At 54.9% G+C, this 26,575-nt stretch overlaps 1 protein-coding gene across 2 annotated transcripts in view; it reads right to left on the reverse strand.

Annotated features, from left to right (window-relative positions):
• Positions 1-12,871, reverse strand: part of FOXK1 (forkhead box K1) — a 58,604-nt gene extending 45,733 nt beyond the window's left edge. For both annotated transcript variants that reach the window (XM_024985249.2, XM_059881628.1), the window contains exon 1: positions 12,355-12,871. In XM_024985249.2, coding sequence (XP_024841017.1) covers positions 12,355-12,857 — 503 coding nt within the window. In that variant the 5' untranslated portion in view covers positions 12,858-12,871. The remainder of the gene's footprint in view (positions 1-12,354) is intronic.
• Positions 12,872-26,575: the final 13,704 nt, after the last annotated feature.

The following is a 26,575-nucleotide window of genomic DNA, read 5'->3' on the forward strand; positions in this document are numbered from 1 at the left end:
CCACCTGTCTGGCCAGGACTATTCCAAGCGTGGTTCCGAGTCCCGAGGCCCTTCCTAGGGAAGGGCCGCACACCTCTGGGGTGCGCTGCGGGGCAAAGGCCCAGGTAACCCTGACCAACTGCCGCATGAACACTTCCATGCACGGACCTCACCCCCAAGACCTTCCAGGTTAGTGGGGCAGCAACACATACGTGTCATACGGGAAACGCACGGGTGTAAGCTCCAGGAAGACCCGGGGGACGCAGAGCACACATTGCTGGCCCACCCGGCCCCGCGGCAGCGCCACTGGGCGACCGCGGGCGCACCAGGCAGGGGACCAGCGGAGGCCCGCTGGGGCCCCCCGGATCCAGCCGTGAGCTCAGGGATGGCGGCTGAGGGTGAGCCCGGGGCCCCGGATGGGATAAGGGGTGGGCAGGGATGCTGGGGTGAGGCCTGGGAGTGCACGGGTGCAGGGGTGTGAGCGCTGGAGCAGGCGGGACAGGGGAAGGAAGGCGGGACCGGAGGCTGCGGGGCCGGGAAGGGCAGCGGTCAGGCCTCGGGGCTGTGAAGACACGGTCGGCCGTGCATCTGACCGTCTCGCCCATGAAGCACTCCTCCTGCAGCCGTGGAAGCACACTGACGGTGAGACCCCACTCATGTAAATCGGCCCCCCGCCACCACAGACACACACACAACTGCACAAGCATCACTCGGAGACGGCTCTGGGTCGGGAAGGTATGACGAAGGACTAGAATCAAACTCCTAAGGGTCTCGGGAACTCAGGGGACCCCAAAGTCACCTGCGACCTGTCGTTTCTTTTGAAAAAAAAACAGAAAATGACCGGACATGACGGAGGACACGTTACACTGTCCTCTGCACTTTCCTGTATTTCTTAAAACGCCTTCCATAACGTGCGAGTTATTTCATCAGTCCCGGGCTTCCCCCTCCAAGGCACAGCTTTTCCTTTGCAAAGTGCCCTGCACCCCCGTTTGTGGTGCACGAACGCCGTGGTGATGGTCAGGCACACAGGAGGCTGGTGTGAGATTAGAGCCCCGCCTGCCCACCTCTCGGGGTCCTGCCCGGGGTGAGCCAGTCGCTGCCCCTGCCGGGGGGCCCAGCCAAGCCAACTCCCATCACTGAGAGTGAATTAAAACACTGCTATAGAAGGGGTAAATGTGGCTGGATTAGAAATTACTGTTTTATTCCAGTACCGAATCTCAGAGATTACTAATCACAAGAACACCAGTAACTATTTGGTGGAGGAGCCCGACAGCACAAAATCCTCCTAGTGGCCACACGATCCAGTCGAGAAGGCCCACGTGTGTGCAACACTCAGAAAGGGCACGCGGCCCGGGCCAGCGTTCCAGCCAGAGACGCTTCCCCAGAACCCAATCAGGACGTCGTCAGATTGGACAGACCAGCTGAAAATCGAGTCCCTCCAACTCAGTGACTCCTGTTTTCTCTTAAGAGCGTCAAGGTCACTGGAGACGGGGCCCTGGGCGCAGCCTCCAGCCTGGACCCAGTCCAGCTGGTGACGGAACCAAGAAGAGGGCCGCCGGAAAACAGGTTCTGTCACACTGCCCGGACTCAGGGCCAGACCTGGCGATGGACACACTCTTACTCTGGGGAAATACACACTCCAGAGTGAAGGGAAAGGGCCCCCTTTTCCTACCTGTGAGCTCTGACCTTTAGAAAATGATCAGGGAGAAAAGTCCCCATCACGTTACCCAGCCCCGAGAGAAGTCTATAAATGCCCGGGATTAAATGTGACAAGGGGCATGGGGCTCCTAGTGAAGAGGACTTGCAGATTCTGGCTGTGATGCTGGCGACCACGCAGTCTGGATTCTGTAGCCCCGGCAGGTGCTACATGCCGAGACACGGCGTGGCCGAACGCCAGGAAAACCTGACCAACAGGAGCCTGGGGAAGGGGCCCGGGCCCAAGCCCATCCAAGGGCCCCGCACGACTCCCCGCAGGCCGGGTGCAGACTGAGCTGATGAGGGGGTCAGGATGAGCGGACACGACACTGGACGGCACCCGCCTGGGTCCTGGCCTGGCCACTCAAAGAGTTTTCTAACCACTGGTCAGAAACAACTGTTTTGGACTTCCTGTGAGTAAGATGTTGGAACGGACCCTGTCCAGCCACCTGCAGGCCACACAAGATCAGGCACACAGATCCGCTCCACAGATGCGGAGTGTCCCAGGGGCCATGCGTGTGAGTGCCACCCTCAAGGAACCTCCAGATCCCTGAGAGGGACACAGGACCAGAGGGACGAGGGCCAGTGTCCACTCAGCAAGTGACTGGCCCAGGAAGTCCTGCCAGGTCAACACACGGGCCCCTCACAGGCACACAGACCAGAGCAACCCGGTCCAAGCAGGTGTCCACTCCAACTCTGGACAGGTACTCACCTGCTCAGCAAGGAGGGAAAAGTCTGCAAGGACAGAAACCCAAACACGAGCCTTAGGGAGCTGGACTCGCAGGGGATCTGTCCATAATCAACGCACCCAGGGCTACAAAGGGCCAGGGAGAGGGTTTTCACTGTTAACTTCCTGCAAAGCTGCAAATTTGCCTTCGTCTTCAACACCCACAGGAGTTGTGTCTCAGATCCCCTGACTTTCTTCCTCTGACTTCAAGTACTGAGGCAACGAAGGGAAACACAGAAGCCGTCCATCTGGACTTAGCTGCGGTTCAGGGTGGCAGACACTGAATGGGGCCCTCCTCTGCGGAAGGACCACTTGCCCCACACGCGACCTGACCCCATGGCCTGGATCAGGCTTTCCCAACCCCACACTTCGAGGTACACGGCAGAAGCAAGACGCATGCTTCGGAGGCCAGTGGAGTAAACTGTGGTGGCAGCCATGCCCTGGGGCCTGGGCATCCACAGACCCACCACCTCCCCAAGGTTGCCCGGGGACAGCCCCACACACGGGCAGGACGGATGTGAGAGCTGGACCACAAAGAAGGCTGAGTGCCAGAGAACTGATGCTTTTGAGCTGTGGTGCTGGCGAAGACTCTTGAGAGTCCCTTGGACTGCAAGGAGATCCAACCGGTCCATCCTAAAGGAGATCAGTCCTGAATACTCATTGGAAGGACTAATGCTGAAGCTGAAACTCCCAATACTTTGGCCACCTGATGTGAAAAGCCGACTCATTGGGAAAAGCCCTGATGCTGAGAAAGATTAAAGGTGGGAGAAGAGGATGACAGAGAATGAGATGCTTGGATAGAATCACCAACTCAATGGACATGAGTTTTGAGCAAGCTCTGGGAGATAGTGAAGGACAGGAAGCCTGGTGTACTGCAGTCCATGGGGTCAGAGGGACTTGGACACAACTTATTGACTGATTGACAACAAAAACTGAAAAGCAAAATAAAAATTAGAACTCAGGGGCTCTCCTGGCAGTTCAGTGGCTGGGCCCCCTGAGTCCACTACAGGGGCCCTGGGTTCCACTCCTGGTTGGGAAACTAAGATCCCACACGCACACCACACAGCCAAAAAAAAATCAGCTCTCTGGTTACATGAGCCACATTTCAAGTGTCAACAGCCATGCGGGGCCCGGGCAGTCCTGCTGGGCACTTCTTTTGCTGCAGGGTGTTCCAAACACTGGGAAGATCCCCGCCCGGCCACCCAGGGAGGGGCCTGGAACCTGCTCCCAGCGCCACGCCAGGGAAAGACTGAACTGCTGAGAAAGCCCGACGGTCGGCTGAGCCACCCTGAGGGCCGGGCGCTGCAGGCAGCAGGCGCTGGTACACGTGGGGTCCAGCCCAGCCGGGCACTCTGAGCGAAGGTGTTTTCCTCCGGCCACAATGAGTCACTGTTCCCAGCGTGGGGCACGTAACTGCCGAGCAGACCAGACACTTATGTCCCCGTGGCGGGGGCGGGGTGGGGGGGTGGGCACAAACTTCCACCGGGCCGTCGTCCTCTTCACATGGGCCCTGGGCGCCAGCCGGTCTGCTGCCAGCCACTCCGTCATGAGAAGCATCGGGCTTCATCCTGACAGCCTTTCCACATGGGATCGGGAGCAGCACTGAGTTTACAGGCTACCTTTCACTGACGAACGCTCCAGCGAGGCTTCCTGGTAACACACGGAGGCTCCTCAACCTCCTCTGTAAACGCATCCAAACCAGACACGGGGGCGGGCGCGGGGTTTCCGGGCAGGCTCTCCAGGACCCACGCCCGGCTCCCTGCAGCCACCCCCAGCCCAGCACTGCGCGTCCCCAGCTGATGGCACGCTCGCCTCATCAGGTCAGCACCTAGACTGGCCCTTCACCTAGAGCATCTGTGACTCAGAGAAAGGCGACGATGGGGGTGTGTGTGTGGGGGGGGCCGGTCCCAGCGCATCTGACCTCACAGCCGCTCATCCAGAAACACAGCAAGACCCTCGGGCTTTTCTGACACAAACCACGACAGGCAGTCTTTCCAGAATGGGACAGAAGATGGGCCTGATGCTGTGTGTGACGCCGAGCTACTGGGGGAGGGAAGACACAGACAGACAGACAGAAAGACATCCACTTGGAGGAGATGGGAGCAGGAGGAGGGAAGGAAGGTTTATGTTCACCAAAAGGGGCCCAGTCTTGTTTTATAATTGTGCTTAGAAAGGGTTCACGAAAAATCCCAAACAAGGAATAATGCCATAAAATCCCATGTTGTCCCTGACGTCCTAGAGGGCTGAGTCACTCCATGACCGCTGGCCTCGCTCTCCCATTTCCTGGTGGGTCCACAGCCGCAGCTGGAGGGAAAGGGAGGGGAGCCCCCAGGGACCCCACGGCACCCCTCCAGGGGCAGGGAAGGAGCAGAAGTCACTGGTGGGCTGGACAGCTCCACCTGAGCTAATCCAGAACTGACTGCACGTACGAAAACACTAGAATTTAAGCCAATCATGCCGCAGGATGCTCAGAAAGGCTGGCAACAACACTGACTTACTTCTACAAAATGTGCTCTCACTCAACTTTTAGAGCAAAATTAAACTACATCAGGAAGACTGATCCTTTCAAAGATTTCTATTTTCAAAGACGTGAGTTATTGGGTTCGAGTGGATCAAAAGTAACTAACGATAGAACAAAAATAAAACATTTGTATAATAAGATATGTTGACATTACATCTGCATAATTCAATTGGTATTTTCCTCAATGACCAAAGCATGAGGCTACAAAATCACCCATGGGTAAAGATTTTTTCAAAACACAAGAGAGGGCAACGGGTTTTAATGTTCGGTTTTAAAGTCCAGGGATGAGGTTGCAGATGGCATCCTGCAGTCAACTTTCAAGAAACCACTGCTGTCCAGCCTGGAGAGGCATGGGAGAACTCCCACAACTTGCCCAAAGACTAGAAAACTCTCCTCCCTTTCCCAGGAAACTTAGCTGAAGCAACGTATCACAACACGGTAAGCAGAGGCCGGCCGGGGAGAGTCAGGTCTTGCATCAATCAGGGCAGACTTAAAGGACGCTTACCAAGAAATGAACACCCATCCCAGTTTCTTTTGTTTGGGGAGACGGAGCTATTTTCTCATAGAAAGTTATTTTTGAAATAGGCCTCTTATTGCTATTTTTAAATAGATTAATAAATACATAAACCTTCTTTTCTCAGGGCAATTTCCAATGTGGCAACTGTAACAGACACACCCCATATAAACAAGAGCTCTCTGGGCTCCCCGGTAAACAAACAGTTAAACACGTCCCCAGTGACTAAGGACGAGAGTTCCTTCCTAACTCCTTTCTAACGGAGTCACCGCCAACAAATACCCACACCTGAGCTGGCTCTTAGGGGAGAGGAGCCTCAGGAACGGACGCGGAGCCCTCAGGGCTAAGCAAAGCGAGCCCCCCACGGGCTCGCCCCGCACCCAGGCAGAGCCCGCCAGGCCCCAGGGTGCAGCCGCGGGCCGGCGGCCACTGAGCCAGCGCGAGGCCAGGTGCACCGGGCCATGGTGCAGAGCCTCCCTCTCCGGGGCCGTGAAACGCGTGCACACAGGCAGGCTACATTTCTCTTTCTTTTTAGATCTACCAGCAACATTTTTTACCAGAAAACTAGAAACTCGTGAGAAGCCACAGAAGCCACGAGAATGAACTAGAAAATCTCATAACAAGTCACAAATGCGAGGGCCTATTTTCCAGGAAATCAAAGTAAATGCATTTTATATAACCCTCTCATTTTAATATGAAATGCTTTAAATGCAGGGTAATTATGGAAATGAGGCACTGCTGTAATTCGAGTTGTCATTAACTTAGCAAGTTTATCCCCTGACATTCGCAAGATGCAGAAACAGCACAGGGTAAATTACCGTATCTACACATCAAATGCTTTCCTTTCACGCCAGCACGTAATTGTGAACAGAGCCGTGTCTTTTTCAAAAGTACTATGAACGCCACTAAAACTCTTCTCAATGCTCTTTTAGCACCTACCAATTCCATTCCTTCATCAACGATGAAGACTTTCATAAGTTTATTATAAATTCAACACATACTGCATAATAAAAACCATCCTTACCATAGATTGATTTTTTTAAGAACTATAGAAACTTTTTTACACAGGAGAAGAGTCCAAAACAGCCAATGTGAATTCAATACTGGAACATAGACTCAATGCACGAACTCTCACTTTGCTATTAATACACGCCTACAAATGTTTTTAAAGTAAGTTTTTAACAAGACACATTCTTTGAACTGGCATATGTGATAACACAATAATTGCCAACCGACGGCTCAACAGGTACGGAGTCCACCTGCAAAGCAGAAGATGCAGGAGATGTGGGCTTGATCCCTGGGTCGGGAAGACGCCCTGGAGGAAGGCACGGCAACCTGCTCCAGTATTCCTGCCTGGAGAATCCGATGGACAGAGGAGCCGGGAGGGCACGGTCCATGGGGTCACAAAGAGTCGGACATGACTGATGTGACTGAGCACACAGTAAGAAACACACAACAAAGCTCCTACTTAGAGAAAATGCCACATTTCGTATTTCAACTACACCATCCAGATCCGACTAGCTGGACTCCAAAGCTCCGTTTCTTCCACGGCACGCCCCTCCAACCTCCCCTGAGTTTCATTCCACGTGGGCACCGTGCCCGGAGCTTCTAGACACACGCCGCCTGGCCGGCTCCATCACCAGATGAGAGCACGCCTCCTTTAGGAGGCCTTTCGGCTGCATCTCTTTCTCTCCGGCCCCCCGGCCCCCCGCACCCAGTCCTCAGGGGTCAGGCCTGATGACCGTGTCCACGGGGCTCTATGGGCCCCTGGCTCCACACACGGCCGCACGTGGCCCTGCTCCCTGCCCACCGCTCTCCTCTCCACACGGAAACACAGCCAGCACCACGAAGTCTCACCTCTTCACCCCTGGGACCTGACGCCCTCCCTGCCCCAAAGGCGCCCCCAGCTCTGCATGCAGGCCTGCTCCCGACCTGCCGCCCAGGATGGAGAGACCGCGTCTGGGGGGCCCCCGCGGCACTCGGCGGGCTGAGGGTGGGGGTGGGGGACAGGGAGGAGGGTAGGGAGGACAGGAGCCAGCTGCTCTCCCTGGGGATGCTGGGCCCTGAGGCCTTCCACCCACACCTGCAGTCCTCACCAAGTCTTGGGCATTTTCCCATTAATTTCAATATATTTCAACCTGGTGACTACCCTAAGATGGTTAGTAACAAATTCAATATTCTTCCAGTGACCAGCTGGAACAGCAACAAGCATGTCCTGTATGGGTCCACAGTGCGCAAGCTCAGTTGTGTCCGACTCTTTGTGACCCCATGGACGGCAGCCTGCCAGGCCCCTCTCTTCATGGGATTTTCCAGGCGAGGGTACTGGAGCGGGTTGCCGTTTCCTTCTCCAGGGGACCTTTCCAACCCTGGGACCGAACCTGCGTCTCTTGTGTCTCCTGCGTTGGCAGGTAGGCTCCTTACCACAGGCGCCAGCAGGGAAGCCTGTATGTTTTCATAGCGCCTGAACAATTATTTATGTAGTTAAATGCTTTGGTGGTTACAATTAATTTTTATCACGGGATGCCTGCAGAGGCCATGATCCGTAACATCTCCGTTCACGACACGCCTTTCGGAGGGCAGACTGCGTCAGCATGGCCCGGGACACGTGCCGGCGGCCACCATCAACGATGGGAGGACTGGGGACAACGGGCCGAGGGGCGCGGGCAGCGCCCATCAGAAGCCCGCCACGGGGACAGGCACGTGCCTGCCCGGCCTCTGCCCGCGGGGCAGGCTTGGCCAAAAAAAAAAAAGGCATTGGACCCGAGTCTGACCAAAGCTCCAGGTCCGAAAACTGATTTACAGAACGCCAAGGGAGAGGACGCAGTAGACACCACGGGAATGCAATCTGGGAAGAGAGACCGTGGGAAAGTGTACGGGACCAATGACCCTGTTTCTTCATCAGGGACAAAAAAAGGGAGAGAGGGGAGGGGGGATGAGACGAGCCTGCAGTTTGAAAGAGATGTGAGAGACACGCCAGCCAATCACAGCGTCTGGACCTGATTTGGTTCCTGATTCGAAGGAACTCACTGTGAGAAAAGAAAGAGAAGGGAAGGGAAATCCAAACACTCATTGGAAATTTGATTATAGTAAGAGATTGTTATTAATTTTTTACGTGTGATAACGACACTGTGGTTAGGTTTTTTGAAAAAGGAATCTTTATCTTTTGTTGAAATATTTACAGACGGAGTGCTCGGACAGTTGCGACGCGTGGGGGGCGGGGGGATGCAGATAAAACAAGCTTGGCCATAGCGTGGCAGCCGTGGGAGCTGGGCGACGGCACCGGGAACCACTGTCATTACGCTTGAAACTTTCTGCAATGAAAAGTCTTCAAAAGAAGGAAAAAAAGACCTATGCTCATCACAGAAAACTTGGGACGCGCAGAAAAGTAAAAAGAATCCCATTAGTGTCACCGCCTGCGGAAGCCACCACAAGCAAAGTCTTGCTTTTACTGTAAAAACTCACGTCCACATGTTCACATGCTTATTTTATGACGCTTTTGGGAAAGACGGTTGGAAAGGGGAGACGAGAGAGCAAGCCCGAGGCCGTGCGGGGTCCCCCTCCTTTAGTTCACAGGTTCCATCTGATGCAAACTGCAGATCTGCTGGCCTGACGACCTCCAGCCACACACAGGAACCACGCCCGCCCGCAGGGCCCAGGAGAGGCCCGGCGACCACCAGCCTCAGAAACCCAGAGCCTCGGGACGCTCTTCCCCCCGCACCGGGGGGAGCTGCAGGCTCGGTCACTGATTCCTCATCGACAAACAAGCCTGTAAACACCGCGCTTTTTACACACCGAGTGCTGGCGGGCCTGTCTCCACGTGAAGCTGACGGGCGCCGCGCCCAGGCCTGGGGACCCGGGGGGCCCCGGAGATCTGCAGGGGAGGGGCCGCAGCGGGACTGACAGCATCGCCCCCCCAGTTCTCACGGTCACCCAGCAGGGTCGGCCCCCAGGGCTGTCACAAGCAGTTTTCTTTTCCTGCCAGTAATTTCAAAAGTGTTTCATTTTAGTTTTGGAAAAACCTACTCGTAGTCACAAAGGTGGGTATATTCTGGGTTTCCTCGCCACCTCGTGCGTCCCTGAGTCGGGGGAGGGACAGAAGGGACGGCCCGGGGAGCTGTGTGGGGTGGCATGTGTGTGCGGGGCGGGGGGGGGGGGTGGTGGTGTGCAGGGATGCATGTGTGTGTGTGGGGGGGGCGCGTGTGTATGCCCGGGTGCGTGTGTGTGTGGGGGGGCATGTGTGTGCCGGGGTGCGTGTGTGTGTGTGTGTGGGGTATGTGTCTGCAGGGGTGCATGTGTGTGCGGGGCGGGGGGTGGTGGTGTGCAAGGGTGTGTGTGTGGGGGGGGTGCGTGTGTGTGTGTGGGGGTGCATGTGTGTGCAGGAGGGGGGTGTGTGTGTGTGTGCGGGGGCACGTGTGTGTGCAAGGGGGGGCATGTGTGCGCAGGGGTGCGTGTGTGTGCGGGGCGGGGGTGGTGGTGTGCAAGGGTGCGTGTGTGTGGGGGGGCGGGTGTGTGTGTGTGTGCGGGGGGGTGCATGTGTGTGCGCAGGGGTGCGTGTGTGTGTGGGGCAGGGGTGGTGGTGTGCAGGGGTGCGTGTGTGTGCGGGGCGGGGGTGGTGGTGTGCAGGGGTGCTTGTGTGTGTGTGTGGGGGCACGTGTGTGTGCGGGAGGGGGTGCGTGTGTGTGCAGGGTGGCACACGGGAGCGCCCAGCAGGACGACCCGCACAAAGAGCCCCAGGTCTCGGGCAGCGCCCACCATAAGCGGGCAATGCAGCGCCCACTAGGGTAAGCACTCTCTCAAAGTACGACGGAGAAACACCACAGCTTCGTGCGCTCGTGGCGACACCGGCCACTGAGGCCTGAGAGGAAACGGACTTCGCTGCTGCCATTCTTTGACAGTCAGCAGCAAACTTCCCATCCCGAGGTGACACCCAGTGCGCACAGCCAACTTCCTTCCTCTGGGCTCAGTAACCCTGCCTGATCGCTTCTCCACGTGCTGAGCCGAAGCCCCTGCCCCAACTCGAAAGAGCAGCTCTCAACAGCCCCTCTGTCCCATGGACATGACCACCTAGGCTGAGCTTCCTCAAATAAAAACAACATCCAACCAGGCAGGCTCCAACACGTCTGTCCACAGGCCTGGACGGTCTGAGAAACAACTGCCCTCTCCCAGGAAGGCCGACTCGGATGTCCACGAGGGGTCTCTCCACCAGCATGCCCGTCGTGCTGTGTGGATTCTCCATCGCCCTGGCGCGTGAATCTGAACACAGCCCGACGAGCGCTGTGGGCAGGGTCCCGGACGGAGAGGGGTAGCCGTGCGGGCTGCTGGCTCCAAGGGCCAGGGAGGCAGCGTGATCACCAGTCACGTTTCACAAACAATGGGCCGGGGACTCGCCTATTCAGCGCGTGAACCGAGGACTCCTCCGGCTGAAATTTCTTCCCCTTGACTTAGAGAAAATACTGGTGCATTCACGATTCGGTGAGCCTCGCCTCGCCAGGGCTGCACCCACTCAGCAGCTGGGCAGGGAGCTCTGAAAACAAGACTGCTGGGCGGACGCCCTTCCAGAACCTGAATTTATACAAAGAAGCCCTAGCAGACTGGGCCTCCGAGGGCTACAGGGCAGGGAGGGGAAAGGCACTGCTTGCCTGTCACTTTCTCACCAGGCGAGGGGCTGGCCCCAGCACGCATCTAATGGCCTGGATGGGGAGTGTGTAGGTTGTGGAAAAGACACAACAGAGAGACAGCAACCACTGGATAAGACAATTCTGTTATTCATCAAGTCCTGGCTTTACAGAAACACACAGCTTTCATGTTTGGAAAACAAAGTTTGTCTACGCCTTCACCTTCCACCCCCCACACTCCCCAGGCCCTAAACACCAGTAAGTCCTTGCTGATGCTGAAAAATTACTCAGTACAATACTTAACAACCAAACGCGCTGAGATCTTAGAAAGGGGAGAAGGTTACAGAAACAGGCTTTGGGCCCTGGGACTCACCCCACCAAAAAATCCTGTGGACCCAGAGTGCTTATAAAAGCGAGAGTAATTAGTCAGAGACAACTCTGGAACACAGGTCCACTGCAGAAGCAGAACACTGGTGAGGAGTGGGAAGCAACTGCTACAGAGAAAAAGAAAGTGCCCAGCGCGGCATGACTACCTGCACAGCGACCTGACCGCAGACGGGAGAAAGCAAGGACCTCCGGGGTAGGGCGGTAGGCAGGCTGGGAACCGGAAGGGCCAGGGAACACGAGGGTGTTGCTGAAGTCCCACGGGGCATCGGCCGCCTGTCCCCCAAGCGTGGCGGGTCCCCCTCTCCCTGCCTCCTCGCTGGGACGTACCCTCCTGCCCAGGAACCCCGACTGTGCCCTGGATGCCCGAGTCATGGGGACCCCTGGCCCGCATCCTCAGATACACAGAGGAGAGGACACTTCCTGTCCCCACCCCAGCCCACTCACCTCTTGTCCCCTGAAGGGGCCTGACCTTCCCGGGTCCCCCCCCCTCCACCCTGGGGACCCCGCAGACTGCCTGGCGCAACCCTTCCAGCCAGTCCATTTGAGAGCCACCGCAATCCAGACAAGGGGCGGGGATAGAGGGTCCCTGGTGTCCAGGTTGTGGGGGAGGGCAAGGGCGACCCTCGACGCCCTGGGCGCCGTCAGGGCAGGGGTCAAGAGTGACCCCGTGTCCAGATCGGGAGGAGACGGGGAGACCCCACGCTCTGCTGGGAAGAGGGGCAAGGGCGACCCTGAGGCCCGGCCCGGGATGGGGGGTGGGGGCTGCCCCCGGCCCAAGGTAGGCTGGGGTCAGGAGGTGACTCCTGTCCAACGCGGGCAGGGATGGGGCGCGGGGGGCGGCGACCCCAAGCCCAGGGGCAAGGGCGACCGTCAGGGGTCGGAGGGCCGTCCTCGGGGCGGAGGCCGCGGCACTCACTGCTTGGGCAGCTGCAGGGCTGGCGCGCCGCGCCGCTGGAAGGCCCCGTCCACGAAGACGCCGTTCTTGCCGAGGCAGCGCAGGTAGAAGTGCGGCTCCTGGAAGCTGAGCTGCAGGTGGCGCCGCGAGATGAAGCTGGACAGGCCCATGCTCAGGTCCACCGAGCCCTGCGACGAGTTGCGGCCGATGGTGACGCTGGGCTGCCGCATGAGGAACTCGAACTCGCGGCCCTCCAGGCGCGCTAGCGCGGGCCCGGGGCTCCGGCGCACCGAGGCGGCGGCCGCGGCCACCAGGGCCTCGCCCGCCGCGCCCCCCGCGCCCCCGGCGATCGCGCCCGGCGGCGGCGGTGGGGGTGGCGGGGGCTGGGCGGGCGGCGGCGGCGGCGACGGAGCGGCGGCGGGCGCGGCGGGCGGGAAGGCGGCGGCGCACAGCACCGGGCTGCAGGGCGCCGAGCGCAGCGCCAGCAGGGCGCGGGCCCCGCCGTCCTCGCCGACCTCGGCCATGTTCGCGCAGCTCCGGGCGGCCTCCGGCGGCGGCGCGGCGCGTGGGGCGGGGCTCCGGGCGCGGCGGCCGCGGGATCCCGGCCCGGAGCGCTCGGAGCGGAGCCGCCGGGCGCGGCGCGCGCGGGGCCGCCAGGGGGACGTGTCCGCTCGCCGCGCCTAGCCCGCCGCGCCCGCCCGGGGGTGGACCCTGGCCGCCGCTGCCGCCGCCGCCGCGCCCGGCCGTGGGAAGCCGCCTCCTCCGGCCCCGGGACGCGGGAGGGGAACCCCCGCCCTCACTCCCCCCCCCCCCCCCCCGAAGAAGCCGCACTGGAAAGTTTCGATCCTGGGTCACTCGCTGCAGAAAGGGACCACTGACGTCAGCAGCCTCCTGGGCTCTAGAGGCTCCACCCGACACCCCAAAGTGCGATCCTACTTAAGCACCAAGACTGAGGGGTCTCGCGCTGTAACTGGAGTTTGCTTGAAGGTGCTGGCGACCCCTGATGCCCTGTGTTCCAATTCGGAGTCATCCATTCACTCAACAAGTAGCTACACGAGTGACCCAGGACGCAGGCCAGGCGCCTAGGTCCTTACATCCGTTACAGTCTAATGCGGGGCGGGGGTGGGGCAGGGAGACAGATGCCTGCAGGGGGGTCTTCAGTGAAAAGGCAGATCCGGCTACTTCAGGCATCCTTCAGAAGTGCTTCATGCCCGTTCCTGAATCAGTCAGGGCCCTCCAGTGTTTGCGCGCTGTCATCATTTAATAATTATTGAGGTGGGGAGAAAACAGACCCTTCCTAGTAGAGCTTACAGTGTAGTGGGAAATGCAGGAAGAAATCAAGTAACATTCTAACAAATACAAAATTACAGCAGTCTCAAGTGTGAGGCCTTGTTGCAAGGTGACATATGTAGGGAGATGGGCCCAGCCCCCTGCCCTCCCCCCTCCCCAGGATAGGACGCTTGTCTGCTTAGCCACTGTCTAGTCTGGGGCTGCAGGAGGTTTTAACCCAACCATCATGTGATTGAAAACACAGAACAAACAGAATCAGTGCTTGCGGTTCAGGGCAAGTAAGACGCTTTTACAAGAAGCTGCAACAAGAGATGGTACTTGTCCGTGGAACCAGGACAAGGTCGTGGGATCTGGGACCCTTCTCTGAGCCACGATGTGCTGAAATCCAAGGCTGTTGGGGGGGTGGGGTGAGAGCTGGGGATGGCATTCCAGCCAAGGGACAGCGTGAGCTAAGGAAAGGGGGCAAGGTGCTTTCTAGGGACTGACAGGTAGCTGGGAAAGGGAAGAGCCCAGATCAGCAGTCATGTAACTTGGGTCTGATCCCAGAGCAGTGGGAACCACTGAAGGGTGGTGAGCAGAAGGGCAACACGCGGACCACAAATTCGAAATAGGATCACTGGCTGTCGTGCGAAGCCTGAGTTGCAGAGGGGCCAGCGTGACTGGGAGGCCGGTTAGGAAACCAGGAGGCCAGGCGAGAGGCTGCATCTGGGAGGTGGAGAGACACTGAGGGCGTCGAGTGGCGTTTATCTCAGACAGAGACGCTTCCAGGCATGCTGGCGGTGGGAATGGAAAACATCGCGGCCCCTCTGGGAGACAGTGGGGCAGAAAACACACGCTCGTCTGACTCAGCAGGTCCACTTCAGATCTGTGCCCACAAGCACTGAAAGCAGGGTCCTGAGACGGGATTTGTGCTCTCACGTTCACAGCAGCGTTATTCGGAGTGCCGTGAGAAGCCAGAGGCCCGCCGACCTGTCCAATGGGACATTTTTCAGCCTTAAAAACAAAAGGAAGTTCTGACACCCATGACAACGGATGTACCCTGGGGACAAAGACACCAAGGGAAATCGCACAGTCACAGAGAGACAAGCGCTGCCCGAGGTCCCTGGCAGAGTCAAGTTCACAGAGACAGACGGGGGACGGGCGGGCACGTCGCCGGGGGACAGGGAGTGAATGGGGAGTTAGTGTTCAGTGGGGACAGAGCTTCAGTTCTTCAAGATGAAAAAGCTCTGGAGGTGATGGCTGCACAACGCTGTGAATGGACTCTACCGAACTTTACACCTAAGATTGTTAGGGGACTTCCCTGGTGGCCCAGTGGCTAATTCGGGGTTGGGGGGGGCGCGGTGGCGCTGGGTCTGACCTCTGGTCAGGGAACTCGATCTCACGGGCCGCCACAAAGACCCTTCTTACCACAATTAAGGCCTGGCACAGCCAAATAAAATATTTTTAAAAATAGTTAAGATGGTAAATTTTATGTATTTTACCACTTTTCTTTTTAATAAAAAGTTCTATATACAACCTCCCAAGTTCTTTCCTCTGGCTCATCTGGGGCGACTTCCCACTCTTTAAGGACAAGTCTGTGATACACGAGGGCCCCTCAGGCCCAATAACGTTAAATGTGAAGACTTCCGTGCAGACGGACAGTCATAGACAGTTCTTTTCCTGAAGAGCAGCAACCTGTCTGTGATAATGGCAGGAGCGTACAGGGCTGACTCACGATGACCTTGCAGTCCCAGACTCCCGTTTAACCTTGCAGTTCTTTTCTCCTTAAATGGGGAGCCTTCAGATACACTGACAGCTTTGACATAGAGAGGGGCCAGAACAGGGGCAATAAAAAGGCATTAAAAATCCAGAATTGGAGAAAGTGAACTCTTCTCACACTCCCTCTGGGTCTACGGGGCCTGCGAAAGTTGCTTCATGACGCCTTCACTTGAAAAAGGAAAAAGAAAAGGCTTGCAAGGGAGAACCTGGACAGCCACTGAGCCTGCGACACCCAGGCTCTCAGTGCAAGCCATGGGCGCAAGGCCCTGAGCCTGGTCACAGGAACAAAACAGGACAGAATTAACACCAAGACACTAAACCATCGACAAGAAACATACACTGTTTTGGGGGTGACGGTGAAGGCCCAGTTAAAAAGAGGCGACTGAGTGTCCGCAGAAACAACCCATTAAAATGAAAACCATGGACTTCCCTGCTGGTCCAATGGTTAAGAATCCTCCTGTCAACCCAGGGGGACATGAGTTCAGTCCCTGCTCTGGGAAGATTCCACATGCTGTGAGCCTGTGAGCCACAGGAGAAGCCTCCGCAGTGAGAAGCCCGTGAACTGCACCTAGAGAGTAGCCCCCGCTTCTGCAACTAGAGAGAGCCTGCACGCAACACTGAAGACTCAGTGCAGCCAAAGATAATCAATAAAAAGTAAATCTAAAAACATGTGAACAGATCTTTCACTAAAGATACAAGTGTGACAAGCCCAGGAGAGGATGCTCAGCACCATTCATTGTTAGGGAGCAGATTAAAACCACACTGGTTAAAAAACCACACTGGTTTTAATCTCATCCGTTTTAAGTTCACCTATTAAATATTAAAATGGATGAGAACTTCTAGCATTCTTCCACAGGGCTTGGAGAATTCAAGATAGTACTGCCACTGTGGAAAAGTCTGGCACTTTCTTATCTAGTTCGACTGATTTACCAAATGGCCTGCAATCCCATGACTAGGTATTTATCCAAGTGAAGTGAAAACTTGGGTGGGCACAAAAATTGTTCATGATGGTCTACAGTGGCTTTATTCCTGACACCCCAAACTTCAACAACCCAACAACCCCAATGCACCCCACCTGGGGAAGGGGTAATGAACATATGATGGAACACAGTGGATGCAGTACTAGGAAAGGAGCAGGGTTTGCATAACAGGACACCTCGGAGGACCCCGAGTGCAGAGCGTATGCTTTCACTGGAGGACGTTCTGGGAACAAAAGCAAAACTGTGGAGACAGAAACAGATGAGTGGTTCCAGGGGCTGGAGGTCTGGGGAGAGGCTGACCACAAAACGACATGTGGGAATCTCGGCGAGGGGAGTGGTGCTGATTGTGGTGGCGATTATGTGACTCCACGTGCTTGTCAAAAGCACAACGGTGCACGAAAATAGAGAGTGAATCTTACTCTACAGGTACATCTACCTTAATTAAAAAATGGAGATATCAGGACTTCCCTGGTGGTCCAGTGGTTAAGAATCTGCTTTACACTGCGGGGGACTCGAGTTTGATCCTTGGTCAGGGAATGAAGATGCCACAAGCCACAGAGCAACTAAGTCAGCGGGCTGCAACTAGAGAGCTGGAACGCCGCAGCGGAAGATTCTGAGTGACGCAGCGAAGGTCTTGCGTGCGGCAACCAAGAGCCGGCATAGCCAAATAAACAAACAGTGAAAAAATATGTATCCAGGGACCACCCTGGTGCTCTAGGGAGTGACAGTCGCTCAGTTGTGTCTGACTCTTTGCAACCCCATGGACCATACAGTCCATGGACTTCTCCAGGCCAGAATACTGGAGTGGGGCCTTTCCCTTCTCCGGGGGATCTTCCCAACCCAGGGATCCAACCCAGGTCTCTCGCACTGCAGGTGGATTCTTTACCAGCTGAGCCACAAGACTGGAGTGGGTAGCCTGTCCCTTCTCTGGGGATCTTCCTGACCCGAGAATGGAACAGGGGCCTCCTGCATTGCAGGCAGATTCTTCACCAGCTGAGCTAGTCTAGTGGTAAAAAAATCTTGCCTTGCAATGCAGGGGGCATGGGTTCAATCCCTAGCCAGGGAACGAAGATCCCATATGCTATGGAGCAGCTAAACCTGCTCACCACAACTACAGAGTCCTCACGTTCCAAGGTAAGATCCTGAGTAACTCTCAACTAAGGCCTGATGCAGCCAAATAAAAAAATATTTTAAAATACACACACACACACACACACACATCTAAAGAGACGGTATCATTATAGACCCAAAACAAGGGTCTGTTAAGGGCAATGCTGTCCAATTTAGAAGCCACCACTCACATCTGGCCATCTACACTTATCCCCTAATGAAGATGAAATGGAATGAAGCCCTTCGCTGTGACAGGCGGCCTGAGCCACATTTACGTGCTGGCTCTGGAGACCCACGTGGCTAACGGCTTCTGTGTGATCCGTGCAGACGCACAAAGTAAGTCCTGGACCTTGCTGCTCTGGGGGTGGGGCTGTCGCTGGACTGCCTCTGCCCTCTCCTGCCGTCCTCCTCCGGAGTCAGGCAATCACAGCAACGCTGCGCACACAGAGCAGCCGGACAATGAGACCCCACCCCCACCCCCACCCCGGGGAGCACCGGTGGGCTCACCCTCTTGCTAAAGGGACTCAAGGACTGCTGTTCCGGGGGGGCTGAGGGCAAGGCAGCGGCAGGGAGGCCCCATCAGAAGACAGGGTCCCCCTCAGTCCTGGCTGAGTCTCCAGGCAGGCGAGTGGGGCTTAGGCGCCTCGGAGTCTGATAGCGTCCGGTCCACACTCACAGCCTCTGGGGCCTGGGGCTCGCTGCAGCATCTGCCGAATGGCCGGGGAAGCCAGACCACGCTCTGTGCTCTCCGCGCCCCTTCCTCTTCCTGTCTGCTCAGTGCCACTTCCTTCTCGGACCCTCCCCGCATCCCCCGTGCTGCTTCCTGTCTGTTCACCGAGTCCCTGGGGTGGTGGTGAACATCCCACGGTGATGGGCCTCTGACCACCGCCGAGAGAGGGACTGCAGCTTTGTATCACGACAAAGGACAGAGGCAGCCAGGACAATCCTCCACGAAACACTTCCTCACCCACTTGAGGCCCCCAAACCAGAGACAGGGCCTCTGTGTCCTCAGCTCACTTACAGCAGCCTGGCTTGATTTTCTTTTACAGCCTCCTCTGGCCACCCTGTAGTTTAGCACCTGTCCATCCACGTTTCTGGAGCACCAATTCAGGAAAAGATAGGTCCGACTTCAACCCTGGAGGAAAGCTGTCCAAACAAAGCTGGGGTGAAAACTACTCTCGACAGAGCACATGGGTGTTGGCACTCGGGGAAAAAAAACTCATCCACTGCTGTGTAATATCGAACGGCTCCAAAACGTAGCGGCTAAAACCGTCAATGTGTACCATCTCACCGTGTCCGTGGGGCAGGGATTTAGGGGTGACCCGGCGGGGTGCTTTCGGCTTAGGGCCCCTCGTGAGACGTAGTGGGGCTGTGTTTTCTGGAAGCTCACTGGAGCCTGGAGGATTTGCTATGTTGAGACAACGTGGCCTGGGACTTCGCTGTCGGTGCAGTGGCTACGACTCCGAGCTCCCAACGCAGGGGCCCCGGCTCCGTTCCTGGTCAGGGAACTAGATCCCACGTGCCGCAAGTAAAGACCCCACATGCTGCTGTAACGAAGCCTTGGTGCAGCCAAATGAAATAGAGTGAAAGCGAAAGTCTCGCAGTCCTGTCCGACTCCATGTGACCGGGTGGACTAAACAGCCCATGGAATTCTCCACACCAGAATACTGGAGTGCGTAGCCATTCCCTCCTCCAGGGGATCTTCCCAACCCAGGGATCAAACCCAGGTCTCCTGCATTGCAGGTGGATTTTTTACCAGCTGAGCCACAAGGGAAGCCCCCCCAAAAAACAGATAAATAAACTTAAAAAAAATTTTTTTTAATTTCTTAATTTAAAATTTAATTAAAATTAATTTTTATTTAACTTTTAATTTCTTAATTTTTATAATATCTTTATTATAAAAATAGATATTAAAAAAATTAAGACAAAGAAGCATGACGGTGCCAGGGGAAGGACGAGCCAGCCCCACTATTAGCCAGCTCTGTGCCCCCAGATAAGTTATTTGGCCTCTGGACCTCAGTTTCCTCTGCTGTGAAATGGGCTGAGGGCTGTTGCGGGGACCCCGAGAGAGTCGCTCCTGCGACCTCAAGAAATGCAGAGTGTTTTGTAAGAACAGACTTGGAAGTCGGGAAAGCAAGGCTCTTAGCCCAAGGGCTAGCTCCGCAGAAGCCCCCAGAACCTGCTCAGCTGGCAGGCCTTGCAGAGAACAGGAAGAACACAATTCCTGTTCTCCTGGGAACGAAGGAAGCTCAGGGTCTTTACTGTGAAAAGCCGGCAGAGCTTCGGTGGTAAAACTCCTGGTCGTGTCGGGGCCCCCAGGACAGGCCCCCAGGAGCGTGCGGCCTGCCGGCCCGGCCCTGGGCCGCTGCCTTTCCTGTTCTCTGGCCTCTGCTCTACTGCGCTGTGATCAGCACCTTCTTCCGTCTGTCCCTCCAACCTGGGGTGGCGGTTTGCCTGTGGCCTCACTTCTCTGATGTCTCTAAGAAGAGTTCATTCTTCAGCTCGTTGAGCGTTTTTCTTCCGTGGTCGGGAGTAACGTGTCACATTGTTGCTGCTGCTGTTCAGTTGTTCAGTCACGTCTGATTCTTTGCGACCCCGTGGACTGCAGCAGCCAGGCCTGCCTGTCATCACCAACTCCTGGAACTTGCTCAAAATCATGTCCACTGAGTCGGTGATGCCATCCAACCATCTCATCCTCTGTCGTCCCCTTCTCCTCCTGCCTTCAATCTTTCCCAGCAGCAGGGTCTGTTCCAATGAGTCAGTTCTTTGCATCAAGTGGCCAAAGTATTGGAGCTTCAGCTTCAGCATCAGTCCTTCCAATGAATATTCAGGACTGATTTCCTTTAGGATTGGCCAGGGGACTCTCAAGAGTCTTCTCCAGCACCACAATTTGAAAGCATCAGTTCTTCGACGCTAAGCGTTCTTCACGGTTCAACTCTCACATCCGTACATGGCTGCTGCTGGAAAAACAGTAGCTTTGACTATTCAGTCCAATGTGTCATAGACCAGCGTAAGCTCCATGCATGCAGGACTGGACACGGGAGTCATTCCAAGTGGTCACCGAGCAGCTCTGTCTCTTCTCTCTGCGAGGGTTTTCGTGGTGTCTCCACCAGGAACGGCTCAACTCGCTCAACAGCTCAGGGGCCTGCTCTTCTGGAGAGATGTCCGCTGGGCCCTGCAAGCCCCCTCTGTACTTGGTGGACAGGTCACATCAGATCTTTAAAGCTGCCGCCTAGAGTCGGCCCTCCCAGCAGCCCAGTCGGTGGTATCATCCTGGGGGAATGTCCCCACCTCAGACAGAACCCGCCTGGGACTGCTGAGCCGCGGGGGCTGAGCCCTCAGTGGAGCCTCTGGTACCATCGTGAGAACAGAGCTGGTCGTTTTAAGGACGCTCGACCCAGAACATACGCAGAAACCCCCAAGGATGATGTACAGCCCCTTTATAATTTACAGCTTTTGAGCACCGAACACATAACGCAGCCAAAGCGGGACATGCCGTCTGTGTAAAACACACTACACCTGATTTCAAAGGCCTAGTTTTTTTTTTTTTTCTTTAAGCAAAGTGTTAGTGTTTTGTAAATCTATATTAGGGCTTTTCTTTTGGCTCAGTGGTAAGGATTCTGCCAGCCAAGCAGGAGACGCAGGTTCAATCCCTGGGTCAGGAAGATCCCCTGGAGAAGGAAATGGCAACCCACTCTGGTATTCTTGCCTGGGAAATCTCATGGAGAGAGGAGCCTGGCAGGGAGGCTACAGTCCATGGGGTTGCAAAGAGTCAGACTTTGTGACTGAGCACATACACAAAACTATACTGATTATAGGAAAAAAAAAAAAAAAAAGAACCAAAATGGTATTATTAGTATTTCACATACTTATATTGGCTATACTTTGAGATGGTAATATGTTGGATACATTGGGCTAAATAAAATGCACTACCCAAATTAATTTCACTTATTTCTTTTTGCCATTTTAATGCAATTACTGCTGCTGCTGCTGCTAAGTCACGTCAGTCGTGTCCGACTCTGTGCGACCCCATAGACGGCAGCCCACCAGGCTCCTCCGTCCCTGGGATTCTCCAGGCAAGAACGCTGGAGTGGGTTGCCATTTCCTTCTCCAATGCATGAAAGTGAAAGTGAAGTCGCTCAGTCGTGTCCGACTCTTAGCGGCCCCAAATGCAATCACTAGAAAGTTAAAAATTTTAATTTTTAAAATTCACATTTGTGGCTCATATTATATTCCTGTGAGATGGGGCTGTTAGAGACCAGTGTAACCTTTTTTGTCCCAATAGATGCTTCTGTCTTAATTATGACAATGCTCTGAGTTTGTGGCTCAGCTGGTAAAGAATCCGCCTGTAACGCAGGAGACCTGGGTTCGATCCCTGGGTTGGGAAGATCATCTGGAGAAGGGAAAGGCTGCCCACTCCAGTATTCTGGCCTGGAGAAGTCCATGGACTGTTCAGTCCACGCGGTCACAAAGAGTCGGACACGACTGAGCGACTTTCACTTCACTTCACTTCTGGGTTTGTGTGTTAGTGGAGCAGGGGCATGTTGCTATCAACCTGGTGTCTCTGTATCAAGTACATTCCCTCCTCTTTGTTTATCAGACCACTGTGTGGGAGTTTTCACGTTCAAAGGGTCAGCTGAGGGGTACAGAGAGGTTGAAAAGGGCACACCAATGATCTGGTGAGCTTGCTGTTTCCTTCGTTCGGCGCTTTGGTTTTCAGCCATGGAAATCCCCTCTGGCCAACTTCAACAAAAAGGGTACGTACTGGCACAGTGCTAGGGTGATCACAGAACTGCAGAGAGCCGAGATCTGGGTTTCAGAAAGGGCTGGAGGCAGAGGGGCCCTGGGGAGTTAGCTGCAAAAACCCCCAGGCTGGTCTCCCAGGATTGCCTGCACAGGGATTAACCGGTTCCAAACTTTTCCGGTTCTTGCATCATTCCGAAGGAGGCTGGAATCCCCAGGAGAAAGCCACTGAAGGGCTTAGTGCAGGGTCTGTGCCCAGGCCTGGGCCCAAGGCGGGCAGGCGCCAGGCGGGGCCGCGCCTGGAAGTCAGGCATGCAGCCCACCCTGCAGGGCTGGCCCATCCGGGGAGCGGGTCTGGTTCCTGTTAGTGCAGGGGGCGGGGCCGCCGGGCAGACAAACAATAGCTGGTCCACCTCCTCATTCCAAGCGGATGTCGTCAGGGGCTCGCTGGCTCCGGCCTGTTCTCAAGGACTCTTAAGCCCCTCTTTTAAAACTTTCACTTACCGGAACGTTGAACACACAGACAAAAGAGGACAGAATAATAAAGCAAACCTCCATGTGCCCCAAACCCAGCTCCAGCCCGATCTGTGTGCACTCAGCCTCGTTTCATCCACTTCATCCACAAGCCGCCCAAATCCTCTACTATTTTGAAGCCAGTCTTAGGCATTATATCATTTCCTATAATTCAGTGTGTATCCCCAGAAGATAAGAGTTGGTTTCAAAAATATCACTACAGGACTTCCCTGCTGGTCCAGTAAGCTAAGATTCCACGCTCACAACACAGGGGCCCTGGTCAGGGAACCAGAGGCCATGTGCTGTAACTAAGCGTTTGAACACCACAATTAAAGGATCCCGCAGGCAGCAATGAAGGCGAAGATCTTGAGGGCCATGACTAAGACCCAGCGTCACCAATAAATAAACAAAAACAAAATAAACAACACAAATGTAGACAAAAGATTAAGAAATTACCACAACACTGTCACCTCCAAAAGAAGCCGAATCCTGGCTTAACAGCATACGATTCCCGGCCAGTGTTCTCGCCTCTTTTTACTTTCATCTTTAAATAAACTTACGGAAGGACAATTTACTTCAACTAAGGAGTAATTTATTGTTGTTGCTGTTTTAGTTGCTAAGTCGTGTCAGACTCTTTTGAGACCCCATGGACTGTAGCCCACCAGGCTCCTCTGTCCATGGGACTGATTTTCCAGGCAAGAATACCGCAGTGGGTTGCCATTTCCTCCTCCAGGGGATCTTCCCGACCTAGGGATCAAACCCGAGTCTCTTCCGTCTCCTGCATTGTCAGATGGATCCTTTACCACTACTGAGCCACCTGGGAAGCCCACTGAGTGAATATACCACTGTGAAAATAATCAGTTCCTATGTGACAGACACACGGGGTGTCTCCAGGTTGGGTTTTATGAATGCTTCTGTCATAAACATTCATGCACAACTTGTTGGCATGTGCTTGCATTTCTCTCCTAGGGATGGAACTGCTGGGTCACACGCTGAATGTATATTTAGAGAAATTAACAGACCATTTTCCCAAGTGACTGCTGAATTGGATGTTCCCAGCAACGAGTACTCTCTCCTGGAAAATCCCATGGGCAGAGGAGCCTGGTAGGCTGCAGTCCATGGTGTCGATAAGAGTCGGGCACGACTGAGTGACTTCCCTTTCACTTTTCACTTTCATGTATTGGAGAAGGAAATGGCAACCCACTCCAGTGTTCTTGCCTGGTGAATCCCAGGGACGGGGGAGCCTGGTGGGCTGCCATCTATGGGGTCGCACAGAGTCGGGCATGACTGAAGCGACTTAGCAGCAGCAGCAGCAGCAGCGGCGGCGAGTGAGGAATCTCTTAATCTCTGTTTCCCCTCCACCTCCTTTTCCCCCCTTTGCAATTTATTTTTAAAAACTGGGTCATTTGTTCATTAAAGTTTCCCAGACTCTGTTTCCCACTTTTACTGACTGCATCTCATGGAGTCTACGTTCATCTGAACTAAAAAAAAAAAAAAGTGGAGAAACTGGAAAACAGGGAAACAGTGATGGAAACGAACAAGATTAAGCCACAGATAGAGTCAGCGCACAAAGTAGAAACCTTAAAGTCTGAGACAGTTGGTAAAGATAAATGCTGGTTTTAATTCTGAGCTTCTGAACAGCGCCAGCAAAGAAGGAAACAGGTTCGGTTACAAGAGTCACTGTTCAGAAGATAAAAACAAACTGATTCCTCCCAGGAAACTGGCCTTTTCCTGCCAGAGACCGAAGAGAATTTCCACATTATCCCCTCTTCCTTACTAGGGACGTGGTAGGAATTCCTGGAGCGGCACCCCCACTGGTGACCTGGACAGTACACGGCAGTCTTTTTTGGGGAACGTCAGTGATTAAAAAAAAAAAAGGCAGTAGGCGGAAGGAAAATTGGAGATCCTGTGTCCCACAACTACGCCCCGGCTCAGCCAGATAAATTTTAAAAAAATACATAAATATCTTTTTTTAAAGGTGGTAAGTAAGGTTGTTTGGGATCTGATGAGATAATATGGAAAGTCAGACTTTCAATCCTAGGTCAAAAAAGGCAACTTTCAACAACATTCAGGTCCTCACGTGAGTGTTTATCATCCAATTTCAATGTTGTGTAGCTGGGAAGAGAAAGAAACGCTGTAGTAAAGAGAATTTCTAACAAAGTACTTAGAACATCAGTTACCCTTCAGGTCTGTACCAAAACTCCCCCCAAAGACCAAAAGTATGCAAACAAAACAGAAATAACAAAAAACCCCACTGTCAAGTCATCCCGTTTTGTTTTGTTTTTAATTGACGTAGAGTTGATTTACAATGGGCTTCCCTAGTTAGGGCTTCCCTGATAGCTCAGTTGGTAAAGAATCCGCCTGCAATGCAAGAGACCCCAGTTCAATTCCTGGGTCAGGAAGATCCCCTGGAGAAGGGATAGGCTACCCACGCCAGGATTCTTGGGGTTCCCTTGGGGCTCAGATGGTAAAGAATCTGCCCACAATGCGGGAGACCTGGTTTTGATCCCTGGGTTGGGAAGATGCCCTTCCCAAGAAGGGAAAGGCTGCCCACTCCAGGATTCTTGGGGTTCCCTTGGGGCTCAGATGGTAAAGAATCTGCCTGCAATACAGGAGACCTGGGTTCGATCCTTGGGTCGGGAAGATCCCCTGGAGAAGGGAAAGGCTGCCCATGCCAGGATTCTTGGGGTTCCCTTGGGGCTCAGATGGTAAAGAATCTGCCTGCAATACAGGAGACCTGGGTTCGATCCCTGGGTCGGGAAGATCCCCTGGAGAAGGGAAAGGCTGCCCACGCCAGGATTCTGGTGCAGTGTGTTAGTCTCAGGCCCGGGGCACAGGGATTCACTGTTGCGCCTTACTAGACTATCGTACTCATTGAATGTAGCTGATCCTGGCTGTTTATCTGTTTTATAGACAGTAGTGTGTATCTGCTAATCCCGAGGTCCTCATTCATTCCTCCCCTGTCTCTGAGAGTCTGTTTTGAAGTCAAGTTGGCGAGCAACCTTTTCATGCAGCTCATGGGCACCTTCTTCCGTGCCCACTCTCTTGCCCTCGAGTGACAAGTGGGCTGGTGTCTGGGAAGTGCGGGGACAAGGACCGGAGGATGAGGCAGTGGCACCTTCCTGAGGAGGGCGACTGCCCGGCCAGCTTCCCACGCCTGGACCCCCTTCTCCCCGCAGGCCAGGTTCCCAGCTGACCTCGGAGGCCCCCAAGGAGCCCTCCCCAGCCAAGGAGAGGCCTGGCTCTGGTCCTGGCTTGTTGCAAACCTGGCTTAAACGCCCGTCCTTCGGATTCTGTTTCCTTCCAAGGGTCATCTGTATGTCAGGGACCCCTCAGCACCTTTCACTGCACAAGGTGCACCTTGGATGGCTCCGTGGTGTCAAAGGGCACTGGACGGGGGCGACTTCTTAATATTCATTTACTCGTTCGGCTGCGTCGGGCCTGAGTTCCGGCGTGTGGGGGCTTCACTGCAGCACGCAGGCTTCTCTCTAGTTGCAGCTGGCAGGTTTAGTTTCCCCAGGGTAGGTGGGATCCTGGTTTCCCGACCAGGGGTTGAACTCACGGCCCCTCCGTTGGCAGGCAGAATCCCTACCACGGAGCTGGCAAGGAAGCCCCTAATTCCTGTTTTGAAGCCAGAGAAAAGGAAAAATGGAGCTTCCCACATCTAGAGGGAAGTCTGTATCGGAGAGAAAAAAAGGGAATTTGAGAAGCCCTGTCTTCCAGCCCGGCTCTCGGCCGTGGGCAAGGAGTGCGGCTGCACTGAACACGCTGGGCCGATGGAGAGCAGAGGAGACCAGCCTCCCGCTTGGCAGGGACCGTGCGGACTCGCCACCTTCGACGGCGGCGTG

This window comes from Bos taurus, chromosome 25 (genome assembly GCF_002263795.3).
Source record: "Bos taurus isolate L1 Dominette 01449 registration number 42190680 breed Hereford chromosome 25, ARS-UCD2.0, whole genome shotgun sequence".
NCBI lineage: Eukaryota > Metazoa > Chordata > Mammalia > Artiodactyla > Bovidae > Bos > Bos taurus.